Source organism: Barbatula barbatula (genome assembly GCF_947034865.1).
Source record: "Barbatula barbatula genome assembly, chromosome: 24".
NCBI classification, from domain to species: domain Eukaryota; kingdom Metazoa; phylum Chordata; class Actinopteri; order Cypriniformes; family Nemacheilidae; genus Barbatula; species Barbatula barbatula.
In genome coordinates this window covers 15,339,342-15,354,390 of record NC_136787.1, presented here as the reverse complement: position 1 = coordinate 15,354,390, position 15,049 = coordinate 15,339,342, and the positions used below count along the sequence as shown (strand labels likewise).

The 15,049-nt window shown below is 39.0% G+C and overlaps 1 protein-coding gene across 1 annotated transcript in view; it reads right to left on the bottom strand.

Annotated features, from left to right (window-relative positions):
* Positions 1-2,864: 2,864 nt before the first annotated feature.
* Positions 2,865-15,049, bottom strand: part of rtn4rl1a (reticulon 4 receptor-like 1a) — a 73,084-nt gene continuing 60,899 nt past the window's right edge. Inside the window, exons 2-3 of the mRNA XM_079448943.1 lie at positions 6,605-7,056; positions 2,865-5,282 (exon numbers count right to left, since the gene is read on the bottom strand). Coding sequence (XP_079305069.1) covers positions 4,398-5,282; positions 6,605-7,056 — 1,337 coding nt within the window. The 3' untranslated portion in view covers positions 2,865-4,397. The remainder of the gene's footprint in view (positions 5,283-6,604; positions 7,057-15,049) is intronic.

Here is a 15,049-nt window from a genome sequence, read left to right as displayed (position 1 = left end):
CTAGATTAGATGAAATATTGTAATCTGGTGCTTTGATACTCAATTCATGTCAACGGTGGTTTATCATACCCCATGAAATTAAAATAATTTTTTCATTTAGCCTACTTACATACATACGTTCTCCAAAAAAGAAATACATTTTTTTTATCCAACAAAAAATAGTCTCTTTATGGTCAACATATTTTGTATCTCCAGTTTTTGTGGTTGTCTTTGGAGAACACAGCAGTTAAATCATACCAAGGCTGTTTCTGTGCTTCTTCCAGAGGAGAATCACCCGCGCTAAAAGCCTTCTGCTCTTGGCTACATCACATTTGGGTTAAAATTCAAAACAGTCTGCTAACTGAAGAGACTTTGGGCAGGTTCTGACACAGACCGGGAGGTTTCAAGAGACTTCGGAACAGATGGAATATTGCTGATTACTCTTTTAATTTGAATATGCATAACGCTACAGAAATCTTTCTGGAATCTTGGAGAGGTACCTTAATCGGTAGGGTAATACCATCCATAGCACTGAGGATGCTGATATGGGCTATTCTTCATCCTTTCTGCTAACAAATGAAAGTGGGAGACTTATGCGAAGTACTGTTGCTGTAAACGGTTTAAAAAGATCACACATGATTCTTTGAAGCGCTGCAACATTGACTGCACCCAACTCCACAACATACAGTTTATGTTACAAAAATGCTTTCTGAGATACAGACTCTCGTTTAAGCTTTGTTCTTTTGTCCCCCCCGTCCTCTCTTTCTCTGTCTCTGTGTATCTGAGTTAAGCGTTTGACTTGACAGCAGAGTGGATTTAAAGTACTAACAGAGGATCAGATTGAGAGTTCTGGAGTCACATGCTCAAATCTGCAGTCACGGAGCTCATGTCAGAGAATGAAGCGCTGGGAATGTCTTTCAGGTGACTCTTCTCAGCATGGGTGTGCCCTCAGAAACACTACTGTGCATGTGGGATGGATTTTAGTTTTTATTACCATCTGTAGTTTGGTTTGTAAGGGAAACCTGTCACTTGATGTAGGCACCTGCCATATTCTGGCAGTTTCTACCAATGGAGAGAATTTGTAGCTGTAGAATTTAATAGGATGCAAAACAAAAAGCATCAGATTTTTGTTTGGTTTGTTGTAAAAACTGTGCTACACCATACTTGGCTTTTGTGCTGTAATACCCTCCCCTACCTGTAGGAGGTGCAGTAATCTCACCCATACTGTACTTCTATTTTCCTTTACATTTTTTCTTCTGTCTGTTTTATTCCTCTCTTGTCAGGCCCCGTCACGTGAATAGGTGTCCTTGCACTCAGGAGAAATCTATTGAATTAGTAAATAAGCTGGATTAAAGGATTTTAGAAAGTAAGAGCTTTAGGAGAACAGTCAACATTAGATTTATGATAGATTTGGGATCCAGGGACCTTGGGAGGGTCCCTTTAATTTCTCCACGCTCATCTGTTTCTTTCCTCCTATTATTTCTGGCCGCTTGCACTCGTTTTTGAAGAGTCATCACCTTTTGCGTACCAGTGGCTCATGCAGGGAGGGCCACTGCTTCACATTTTCGTCCATTTTAATTTTAATCTTCAGAATGCTTGCATTTCATTAAATACAGATCGCACAGACAAATATGGGGATAGTGCACCCAAAACAAAATCATTCTTTCATTTACTCACCCTCATGTCTTTTCAGATATGTATGACTTACTTCTGCAGAATTAGATATTTTGAAGAACGTTTTTAACCAAACAACAATGCCCCCCATTGACTTTCATTGTATGGACAGAAAACCACTGAGACATTTTTTTAAAAATCTTCTTTGTATTCTACAGACGAATTAGTCATATACAGGTTTAGAATGGTGACTTCATGTTTTTTCTTTGGGTGAACTGTCCCCAAAAAGTCAGAAACTGTTGGAAACCAGAGTATATACAAAATAATGGACACCAGGGACCCACAGATCCAGGGGCACCACAACAATTTCTACAGTTTAATTGTATTAAAGGTGAGGTTCCAAAAGAAAAGAAAACAGATCAGACAATTTCTTGTTTTGTTGGGGTGGTAGGTTAATGTTGATCCTGTAACCCTGTTTCATTTTCAAGTGTGTAATTTTGTTGAAGGATCTATTGACAGAAATGCAATATAGTATACCATAACCATGTATTCAGAGGTGTATAAAGACCTTACATAATGAAGTGTTATGTTTTTCTTACCTTAGAATGAGCTATTCATTGGATTCCAACAGAATTCAGATATTTAACATTTCAGGGCCAGTCTGTGGTCTTGCATAATATACTTTTTATCCCCAGATATCTAGTTTAAAGTGAATGTGAACACAAACCAGATTTTATCCCAGCTCTCATATCACTTTTCATCAGGAGCCGAGGGGCAGAAAGAAGGAAATTGAATTTTTCCACACAAGATTCATTAACAATCATTTTTGTGACCTTCAGTGGCGAAGCTTTTTATGTCCTGAAATAGTGTCACTTTGTTCTGTCGTGTGTCTGTTTTTTCTTTTTCTTAGTGTTTCTTGAAAACTCTCAGCCATATGTTTTTGTACAGTGTTTGTTTATTTCAGGCTGGGATATATGAGTAGAAAGCAGAGATTCCTGAAGGAATTATGCTCAAAGTATATATCAGTCTAATCATTTCCGTTGTGTGCAGAGAAACTGGCAAATGTAAATCAACCCTGTGATTCGATGAGATTTATTATGTGTTTGAGGAAACTGTATTTGGCTCAGGAAACTAAAAGCTCTGTCTCGTATAATAATTTCCTTGCCTAAACATCATCTGATCTCAATATGTTATTATGTATTTTCCCTCAAATGCTGTGCATAAAGAAGAAAACCAAAGCGTCCACAAACACAGCCATAAGCAGTGTGACCATGATTCTCTTTAATGTTCTTTAGAACAGCTGCTGTGTCTGATGTTGTGTAATAACAGACAGCAAGTTTGATGAAACAAGGGGAAGAAGTAAATTTCAGGAAGACAACAAAGGTGTTAGCATGGTGTACCTTTTATGACTAACATTTTTTGACAAATGTACAAAGAAACGTTACATGAATACAAAAAACTCCCCCCTCCCCATAGATGTTAAAATACAGTTATTTTTTAATAAGTGGCAAGTATTCTCAAACAAACAAATGCTCACAATAAACAGTTATGTCATAATATTTTTTAACTTAAAAATGTGGGCGGGTCAGAGGTGGGGAATGTGCTGTTGCTCCACCTGTCCAAAAGGGGGCGCTATTACTTTTCATTAATAATCTCTCTTTGCTTTCTTAGTATTTCAATACAAACATTTTTATGGCTCAACAGCAGCAGGGGTCAGAAAGGGTGAAGGGTTGACGTGCTGTAACCATTCCGGCTTTCCATATTTCCCTCAACTTTTCTTTTCTTTTGAACTGTACAGTACATGTGCAAGCATTAACTTGTATTGTTGTTTTCTCTATTATGTTAGAAGAGAGACAACTATTGCATTTGGGGTGATAGAAAACAAAATACAGTTTTTGCACGAGCTTCCCTTGACCTTTCCACGTTTTAATAACATCTACCCTCGTTCTTGTCATTCAAAACACTATCTTCAGGGTACAATCAACAAACATAAACACACAGATACACTGAAACCCAGAGCAATCCCATAATCCTTTGGCAAACTCTACTTTTTTCTCTTTCTGCCCTCAGAGTACGCCAGCATACTGCAGCTGCTTCAGAACCGTGTAATCGAATGTGTAAATATTGCAATAATTCTTACACTTCAGCTTAAGACTAAAAATCATCCTTCATAATGATCAACACAATAATTTTCTTTTGTGCTTAGCTTGTGTTTTTATTTTCACAGGTGCTGAAAGTGTTCACAACATCCCTCCCATGGTAACGGCTCATGTCATCTTCTGCCTAAATAATTGGCTTGTTTGTTTTGCTAACGATCCCCTCGCCCCCCGCTGAGAGCCCGGCCGCCGTCTGTGTGCAAGTCAAAGGCCAGAGAGGGTGCTCTGAAGCTTTAATGGTGGTAAGCTTGACCACAGTGGGCAGCTTATGATTCGGCAGATGTGTAATGAAGAACTAAATGTACAGATGGTCTTTTTTCCGTTATTGAATATGCCCTGGTTTAATAGGTCAGGTCAATCTATCTGGAGCGACAGAAATTAAAGAGACGGGCTCACATTTTCAACCAGGTGGGGATAACATTAGTCCATTTAGTGTTCTGTATCTCTCCAGTCCACAATCCCCAGAGTTTGTTTTCATCTCCGCTTTATTTTCAGCCCGTAACTTCACGCATGTCCCTCGGTAAATTCCACGCACTTTTGTACACACACTCACGTACACATACACACATTCACACACTGAAGTGTAGGAGCCAGAGTACACAGAGGGCTGAGTTTTCGGAAAAACCATCACGAGAGGTTTCCTCGAGGTCAGCGGAAAATAAGGGCATTGAGCGACGCCAATAAGTAAAGACGGATGATAAAACAAGGCGCCAAGAGGGACGTCGCCCTACTGTTTGCTCTTTGCACTCCACTAGGGGGCCCCATTGAGGTCCGTGGGATGCACTTGTTCTTCCGTCTCGGTTTTGACGGATCATATTTGTCATCAGATTCCTTTTTGGCCAATTCATTAAGGTTATAAACCTCATTCTGTCCGTTCCCCTTGCGGCTGCGGTGCCTGGTGCAGTTTCTGTTGCGGCCGGATTTCGGGGGTCGGGGGAGGGGAGATGGAGCGGTGGGGTAGTGTTGATCTTGATGTGGCAGGTGAGGATGATGATGGTGATTGTGCGATCTATGATGGTGATCTTTCTTCAGCGACACTCCTACGTCCCCCTGGTTGCTGGATTTGCTCTGATGGAGGGATTCTGAGCCCGTACAGGAAGGCAGCTCCTCTTTCGTCAGACGTTTCAGATCCTTCCCCTCCAGCTCGGGCGGAGCCATACACAGTAACGAAGAGGTGGAGCCACGGAAGCGCCGTAGCCAATCCCAGAGCGGCACAGCCTTGCAGTCGCATTCCCAGGGGTTGTCGTTGAGACGCAGGTACTCCAGCGTGGGTAGCTGAGTCAGGCTCTCGGCTGGCAGCTCGGGTAAAGAGTTGTTGAACAGGTAGAGGGTCGTCAAGCGACGCAGGTCGTGGAAAGCTTGTTTGTGAACCCACTGGAGCCGGTTTTGATGGAGCAGCAGGCGATCTAGTGCCCCGAGGCCACGGAACGTGTTCTGGTGAAGGCTCCATAGTCGGTTTCCATGCAGGAATAGGTGGCTGAGGTTCAGCAGATCAATGAACATGTCATCCTCGAGAAATTCCAGCTGGTTGTTCTGCAGAGTGCCAAAGAAACCAACAGTCAACAACGGCTACAGAAAAACATGCATAAGAACATAACCCTACACCACCAAATACAGCTTTGTTCTTTTTAATCTAAAAACAGTTCAAAGCTGACTTGGATCTTCATATTTTAGATACAGCATTAGTAAGATCAGCTTTTCACTTTTTTTTTTATATTTCTTTTCTGGCATATTATTCTCTCATGGTTACATTTCATAGGATAGAGCGGTAAAAAATATTTCTTTCAATGTGGTTCTAAACTTTGTGTTCCTATAACCATTACCTTTTCAAACAAAAAATAGTTATAATTTTGCTATCTTTTAGTTTCTTTTGTGCAGCTTCAATTTAATTTAGTTTTGATTTTATAACTTTTAATGTATAAAAATACACAATTATTAACTTTCCACAAGTTCCAGAGTTTATTGTTTACTTTATTATGGCAATTTTTTTGGCATTTTCATTATTCATAATTGTTTTAGTATTATTGTTATTTCATTTTTACGCTAACCTTTTTCATTTAGTCTTCATCAATGATAACGGTGCATTAATGAAACACCAAGTGTTGTGCATTCATAGCGTTCCTGGTACTCAAACAGTATGTTTCCCTTTTGACATTTTCATTAGAACAAAATATTTTGTCTGGTTATCTTTTTATTGAGGCGAGAGTTTTTGCTGCCACGGCCGCAGCAGCCATTGAACATTCTGGACTGATCTTATCAGGGTTCACTTGACAAGTCAGATGATTCCCAAGCAACAGTTTAAGCCGCTTACACAGTCTATAAAAATGATAACCCTACAAAAGGGCACTTTTTGTTGTCATCAAAAGGGTTTTGTATAGTAAGAAGTGTCAGCACAACTGTGCCAAGCCAAGCGTTTTATTAATTCACATTCAATTTGGCAGAGGAGGACCTAAAATGATATATATTTATACAAAGTCTTCTGGTAGAACGGACACAATTATTTTAAAGGGATAGTTCACCCAAAAATGTAAATTCTGTAAAAAAGTTATTTCAAACCTATATAAATGTTGTTGTTGGAAGCTATGTGGAAAAAAATCTGATATGGTAGTCAATGGTGCCCCAGAACTGTGTAGTTTCCCACATTCTTTAAAATATATTATTTTGTATTCAACAGAACAAATACATTTATACTGGTGTGAAACAACTTGTGGATTGTTGACATCATTTTTATTTTTGGGGTGAAATATTCCTTTAAATACTTTAAAAGTAACCAAACAGTTTGACTAGTTCCTGGGTGCTCCCATCATTCAGAAAAGCCTGATGTGTTACAAAGATATTGCAAATGCCACACATACCTGTAAATAGAGGTACTGCAGGTTATGAAGTCCATCGAATAACCCAGCGGGCAGAGTGATTAGGCCACAGTGGTATAGATGTAGGGCATGGAGTCGGGTCAGGCCCTGAAAAGTGTCAGATGCCAAAGACTGGAGGTGACGGTTGTCTCCCAGGTCGAGCTCCTCCAGTCGGGTGAAGCCCATGAACGTAGAGGGCTGGATGTATGAGATGTTGTTGGAGTACAGCCAAAGCATGACTGTGGTGGGGCTGAAATGGCCCTGGAGCAGTCGCTGGATCTTGTTGTTCTGAAGAAAGACCCGCTCGCTTTCGGCTGGGATTTCCTCTGGAACCACCTGGAAGTTGTGGGCCTGGCAGCTCACCGTGCTGGGGGAGTCGTAGCAGATGCAGTGATGTGGACACGTCTGGGTCAGCTCTAAACCGCACAGCACCAGGAGAACCTCCAGACCACAGCCTGTGGAACAGACAGCAGAGATGACTAAATGAGATAAAGAGAGCGTTCTCTATTAAAGAGACCAGCTTAGATCAGCATAAATGTACCATGACCTTGCAAGCGCCATGCATGCTTTACCAGATGAGCTGCAGATAACTAAAGATACAACCTCTATCTACAGCCATCCCTGAATACGTATATAGATCCCACATTCAAGGTTATACTTTTACAAAAGAAAATCAATGGAGGTAACGGTTGGAGAGAAAACAAACACATACATGAGCAGTTCCGTGTGTGCATGTGAATGATAAAATGCAGAAAACAACAGAAAATAAAAAAACTGTTGAAGAATGCATGTCTGATAGAGAGAGAGAGAGAGAGAATAAGAATGTTATGAAAATGTTCTTGAGGGTAAGGTTGCGATGAAGGGCGCTGTAGTGAAAGTGAACGTTGGCTCAGCGTTGATTCAGCTCTTTGATGTTGAATTGAAATGGGAATGAGAGAGAAATGGAGATTTGGAGGTGTAACACAGTGGGGAGAGTTTCGAAGGAGATGGAAAGTGTGAGTCATTTAGTTGCAGAGTGAGATTGATATTGACTCTAAACTCGAGAGATGATGTGATCTATAGTACTTATAGTAAATATTGTACCCAAATTTAAATATTAAAACTAAGTAAAATGGAGAATTGTGAACAGTCGAAATTTTAATAAATGCACAACAGCAGAACGTGATGTACCACTGAACCCACATATAACATAATTTCTTTTGGTCTGTCTATTTTTGCTCTAGCTTCTATTTAGTGACTTTTTAAACCGGGAAGGGTTTTTCCTCCAACAGTTCCTTTTAAATGTTAATTAGGCTATTTCATTCTATTCTATGCTATTCTAAAAATGCACATTATATTAGTTAGTGACTTTTAATTTGAAGCACTGTTTAAGAGGCTGAGCGTGGTATGAAACTTGCACTTTTTCTCTTTTTTAGTTGCCAAAATGTTAGAGAAATAGTTCATTCAATAATACAATTCTTTCATCGCTTACTCACCCATATGTAAACTTTCTGAATTTTTATGCAGAACACAAACAAATATATTTTGAAGATTGTTGGAAGCCAAACAACATTGGCCCCCATTGACTTCCATTGTATGGACACAAAACTCATTTCTCAAAATATATTCTTTCAAAGAAGAAATAGTCAATACAGATTTGGGTCGATAAATGATGACCTCATTTTTATGTTTGTTAATGTAGATAATGGTCTGTGCATAGGTTGAAACTAAAACCAAATGAAGAGACCCATTTGTGAATTTTCTGCACTAAAAAGAAGTTTATATTTAGCTTCATTATACAGACGGACGCTTTGTATTACAGCAAGCAGACATTCCACATCCTTCAAATCATCAATTTCTTAATACGCATATTTGTACATGCGTCAACACGCGTCATTGTGTTGACTGAAGCTCACGCCGATCCCCTCAGTATACATACTTGACAGATGACCTTTCCAACCGAGCTTTGTTTCACATCGCACCCGGACGCCTAATGCGGTGTGAAACGGCCTCAGATAACATAAACAATCCTTCCCGTTTAAATGTTTGCCTTTCTGTTTGACACGCGACTGTTTCTCTGACACTTTCTATCCCACATGCTCAATTTGCTTACAATTTATAACAGCATTCCAACAATGTAAACGAAACTACAGTCTTTGGCCAGTGAAATGAAGTTTATTCTTCTGAAAATGAATGCTGAATACACAGCTCTATTGCTGCAACTAGGAATTGAATTTGTCTGATAGGATTCTCTTGATTTGATTATGAAAATGGACTAGAGCCAAACCAGGCCGTATTACCATGCTTTATTGCATCTGAATAACTCTTTTAGACAGCGTGTCTGCTTATCTATTTCTCTCTCTCTCTCTCTCTCTCTTTTGCTCTCTCAGCTCAGCCTGGTATGCACACACGTGATTCACAGGATGAACTGGCAAGCACGAATAAGGTGTATTTGATTATTAACGCTTAAAGAAAAGGTCAAAGCACGTCCTCTGCCTTTTCTCCCTGGGGCTGCACTTACAAATGAAAATACATTTAAGTATATCAGTTCAGGTTACAGGATGGTTAAACAGAGCACTGATTAAGAACACCCTGACACGGCCCTAACAACATGACAGCACCTTTTGGCAAGAAATGCTGGCCCCATTAGCTATTTCCAATGATTCGAACCGTAAAGGTTTTCTTTCAACCCCCGGGCAAAGATCATTATTTTACCAGCAATAAAATCGGATTGATTCGCTGAAATGTGGTATTTTATTCATCGCCTAATTTACGATTTAAATGCGCCCTAAGGTAACGTCGTAATTGAAACTTCCGCTCAATAGCAATTAGGTCGTCATGGTAAATGTTAATTTTATCTCACATTTGTTGATGGGTTGGCGCGAGTCAATTTAGCCTTTGCTAACTAGTGGGCCGGGCCTCTGCAGCTGTGCGCTGTGAAACAAAAATTGTCTGTTTTATCTGGAGAAAGAGAGTTGTGTCGGCCATTGAAAGAAACGTTTTAAAAAGTGCTTTAAATGGAACATATGCCAGTGCCGCTGGACGTGTTCATTGCGTTCTTCTTTCACACTGTCACTGGCGTCTTCAACTCGACTGCTCATAATCAATCAGACGTGAATGAGAAATCACGTTTATGGATGATGTGAAGTTATAAAGTTTTATAAATGTTGCGTTTGATGACGTGATTTTATTTCATTATAATGAATTAGGCGTCATTCATATGATTTCAAATGCATTTATTACTATTTTGTTATTTGATCTTAAAACGATTACTGCTTTTTCAATAAATATATACATGACATTCTTTTAGAAAAAGACATGCAAACAATAAGACTAACCTTGTTGATCGATATAATAATCATACGTTTTCTTACAGAACAATATCAGCATCTCTGTCTATTAAAAATGTCTTTATTGACAGAATCAGCTGCAAACAGTAAAGAATAATCGTGCTCCCATAACGACTGCCCAAAACAAGATAATTGCTTGAAAGATGCTACAAACGAATACTTTCACATTTGTCCACAAGACTGTGTTGTCAATGTTTCTACGGGAGTAAAAGCGGAAACCGAAGGTAATGCCAGAAACTGTGTTATTAGGGAGATTAAAGGTCTGGAGAAAGCGTAGCGGCTAACATGAGTCATGTGAGGCACCTAAGCCAATCATAAAACAGCCTCTAGTCTGATTTCCAGCATTCTGCGATTTTTGCAAAAATATTACAAACTGTATCTTTAATGTTCATCTTTTCTTTTTTGCCTGGTTTTCAACTAGTTTGAAATCTTGTGATAAAGTGTGGCGCTAACAATCACAGGGTCACGGGCGCAATTCACAGGGAACGCGCATAAAGTGTTAAAGTGTATGCAGTGCTTTAAGATAAAAGTGTCTGCCAAAAACTGTAGATATTGGGACCTGTTATGCATTTGGGACCTATTTCAAAGAATGTGGAATCAAACTTGCATTGGATTTGTGTCCATATAATAGAAGTGAATGAGTACCGCCCTTTTTTAGTTACCAACATTCTTTAAAATATATTTTTTCGTGTTTTGCAGAACAAAGAGGTCATACAAGTTTAAAATAACAAGAGGGTGAGTGAACGATGACAGAATTATCATTTTTTGGTGAACTTTAGATCACTTGTAGTGTTGCGTAGTCTGTACAGCTGCACACACATCTTTAGCTCTTCGCCTTCTTATTTTTGTATCCATTGTCCTTTATTCGCCTTTTTCATTCGCTCTTCCATAATGTCCCTCTTTGATTTTCTCTCTTATCACATTACAGCGGCTGCAGAAATCCCTCTACGTTACGGGAGGCAACCTTCCGGTCACCTCTCCTGTTTCCCTTCCCATTCTCGTTTTTCCTTTGTATAATCTACACAGTATATACGGGTATAATGCAATATGATATAATATAGAATATAACCCAACATACTCATTCTCTAGGCTAAGCTTTAAGGTGGCTGCTTTTATTAAGGTGGAGTCATAATTTTAATGTTACATTTCTTTATCCAAATTTGATATCACTCTCCTTCTGAAACCCGTATATTACGTGTTTTTTTTGTTGTTGCCATAATTCATTGTTGTTGGTCACCCTTTTCATGCCCTAAACACACAATTAACTTTGCTCGCTCGCATGCTCGCTTTCACCTTTTAGTTTGTATTCCTGCTTCACCTGAGAGCATCCATCATTAAAGAAGTCATAACTCAAGCTACATTGTGCTTTTACACAGGAGGAGATTCGAACAACTGAGAAAGAAAGCTGGAGTGTGTGTAGGCAGCGGTGACACAACGAATAAATGACGTGAGGAAAGTGGACACACACACGCTGAGACTAATGTAGTGCAGATTGACAAAGGGAAAAGATCCATACAGAGATAAAAAGACAACAGACTGACAGAGAGAGCGAGAGAGAGGTGGGAAGGAAAACAGGTGGGGATAAGGATGACAGGAAGATTGAAATATCACAAATGGATGCTTATATTTTTTAGACACTTGTTGGGTGATTGTGGGCCATACGGCACCAGCAGGTCTATAACAAACTGTTTGTAAGGCTTCCTGTTTATCTCAAGGCCAGTTGTTTGGCACGGCCACCTGGAAGTATTAGGTCTGACTTCAATTAAACCGCTATAATATCATTAAATATATGAAATTGAAAATGTTTTAGGATAAAACTGCTATTTTACATACAGTACAACCTACAGTGAGGGAAATAATATTTTTAATCAGGGGGAAAATGTTATATAAAGGTTATAAATTGATTTGCATTTCAAACAGTGAAATATGTATTTGATCCCTGAGCAAAACATAACTTTGTACTTGGTGGAGAAATTCTGTTGGCAAGCACAGAGGTAAGACATTTCTGATAGTTTGTCACCAGGTTTGCACATGTGTCAGGATACCTTTTAGTCCACTCCTCCAGATTTTCTATAGGACTAGGGTCTAGAAACTGGCTTAATGTCCTTCTCCTTAAGTCACTCTTTGGTTGTCCTGGCAGTATGTTTTGGGTCTTTGTCATGTTAAAGGCACATCCGCGACCCATCTTCAGTGATCTAGTTAAGTGGAGGAGGTTCTTGCCCAATATTTTACAAAACATGGGCCTGTCCCTCAGCCCCTCAATGCGGTAAAGTCATCATGTCCCTGCAGCAGAGAAAAAGCCCTAAAGCATAATGTTTCCAACACTGTGTCTCTCTTTAGGGATGGTATTCTTGGGGTCATAGTCAGCATTTCTCTCCCTCCAAAAAAGTCAGTTTTGGTCTCACAGCACTTTCTCCAAAGCCTTTTCTGAATCATTTTGATGTTCATTGTCAAACTTCAGACGAGCCAGGCGGGTCTTCTTGAGCAGGAGACCTTGCGGGTGCTTCAGGATTTCAATCTATTGTGGCATAGCGTGTTACCAATGGTTTGCTTGCTAACTGTGGTCCCAGCTGTCTTGAAATCATTAACAAGCCTCTTCCGTGTAGTTCTGGGCTGATCTTTAACCTTTCTCATGATCATCTTTACCCCATTGGGGAAATCTTGCACAGAGCTTGAGACCAAGGTACATTGATAGTTATTTTGTATTTCTTCTATTTCCAAATAAACGCAAGCTATTAGGAGTACTTTCTTAAAGGACTAATCTGTGGTCCATATAGGCACATAACCAATCTGTGGAGCCAGAATTCTTCCTGGTTGGTAGGGGATCAAATATATTCACTGACTGAAATGCAAATCAATTAATAACATTTATATACATTTTTTCCCAGATTGTTTGGTTGATATTCGGTTTCTATCAGTTAAAATAAACCTACCATAAAAATTATAGATCCCCATTTTTCTAGTAAGCTGGCAAACTTACAAAAGGGGATCAAATAATTATTTCCCTTGATGTATGCAAGATTATCAGTTATGGTTGAATGGAAATGTATATATGTGGTTAGGATTTTAACCTGGGTCCCTGTGCATTATAAGCAAAAACCATAGACTTTCACATTATCCACTAATGTGTCTCATGTCCCATCTCAGTTTGAAGTGAGCCAGTAGCCACTTATGATCTCTCAAAAACAAATTTGAAATTGTAGTAGGTATAAGAAGCATAGGACTTAGGCATGGACCGGTATGACACAGTAACATTAAAGGGATACTCCACCTAAAAATGTAATTCTACCCCACGTAGTTCCAAACAGGTGTACATTTCTTTGTTCTGTTGAACACAAATAAAGATATTTGGATGAATGAAAAATTATATAATGGTAGATATCCAAATATCTTTCTTTGTATTCAAAAGAACAAAATATTTTATACAGGTTTGGAACAACTTAAGGATGAGTAATTCATAACAGAATTTTCATTTTTGGGTGAACTGTCCATTTGAGCAAAGGTGCCACGGCTACATAGTAGTTTACAGCTCGGAAATATGTCATTTTTATAAACATCTCAGTAGCCTAATTAAACATAAACACAATATATTATAAGGAATATTTGGAACAATAAAAAGAACCATATTCGTAAAATTGTTGTAGTTTTGAAACAGTGAAACTGGTAGCCTATAGGACTTGGCCATAACTTTACCAAAATGTAAAACGATCATTTGCAATTGTTTAAATGAGTGTCATATGTATTTGTGCTCTATTTCTTAGCAAGAGCTGTATTAACAATACACTTCTATTAGTGTAATTATATAAAATAGCCTCTATCTCGTTATCACTGAATAAAGAAAGCGAATCTAGATGCCTTTGATTCTTCATTAAAGTGAATGGAGTCTTTATTGTCTGGTGAGTTAGAGGCTGTTTTGGCTCCAAAGCGAGTTAAATCGGTTGTTTCTCTTTTGGATGATATCGAGTGAATTTCGTATTTTTATGAACTGTGTTTTGGCTTGACTTTATCCCTGCGAGACAGCCGACGTCTTGTTGCCGAGATACTAATTGAAAGGCTGACGCCGGCGACGTGTCAGCGACCCTCAGCGCACGTCTGTCAGTACGTGTCTCTCCTTCCTTTCAGCTGCGAGACAGATAAAACATAAAGGCTTCTTTAATTTTTTCCTCAGGTCTGAGCGAGTAGCGCAGCAGCCACTGCAGATGGACGAGCCGAGGCGATCGTGTGCATATCAATGACTGTCCGCTTTAATGAGAAGCAACACTGAATCTCCTTGTTTCTCTCCCTCCATCTCACTCTCTCTCCTTTTGTTCTGGACAAACTCAATTTCCTGCCCCTGTCAGCAGGAAGTGAGACGCCGTCTGTTTCTTTATCATCGTGTGCTTGTATTATTACCTTATTTATCTTTGGCATACCAAAAACAAAGGCAAAGCCGCGCTAAATAAAACGATTGAATTGATTTTAATATTGGCGATCAACAGTAATTCTGTGAATTTGTAAACGTTTTACTAATCCAGATATATGATTAGCAATTTTAATAGCAAAAGCTGTCAGCATAAATGTCAGCTCTGTTTTTATGCCAGCAGAGAGAAGACATATGTTGCCGTCAAAATAATGTCAAATGGATGGGTCGGATAACATCCTTACAAAGACAACATACACAAATCAAGAAGTGATAGTAATTCATGAATTTTGTGAGAGGGAGTTAAAAATAGATCTAGGAATATTAGTCAGCTACAGATTAAAGTACGGACCAATCGCCAAATAAATATTTTTGTTATAGGCTACATAATATATGTGTGTGTGCTGTTTATAATAATTATGTGTATATAGTCTATAAATACACATGCATGAATAATTCTAAGAAAAATAATATTTTTTGTATTAAATATTTGCATTTATATCTAATAAGACTATTTATAAATATAGTGGCAACCGGTGCCTCCTCTTCAGGGGAAGCAGTAATGTGAAGCTCGGGCAAACATGTATGTAGCCCGTCATGTGTATGTGGCGTCATGTCAAAATAGGTTTTCACGAATTTTGACATGACGCCGCACACACATGATGTACTGAACACAAATTTTTAATTACTGCTGGCCCTTAAGATTAGGCACCGATCGCC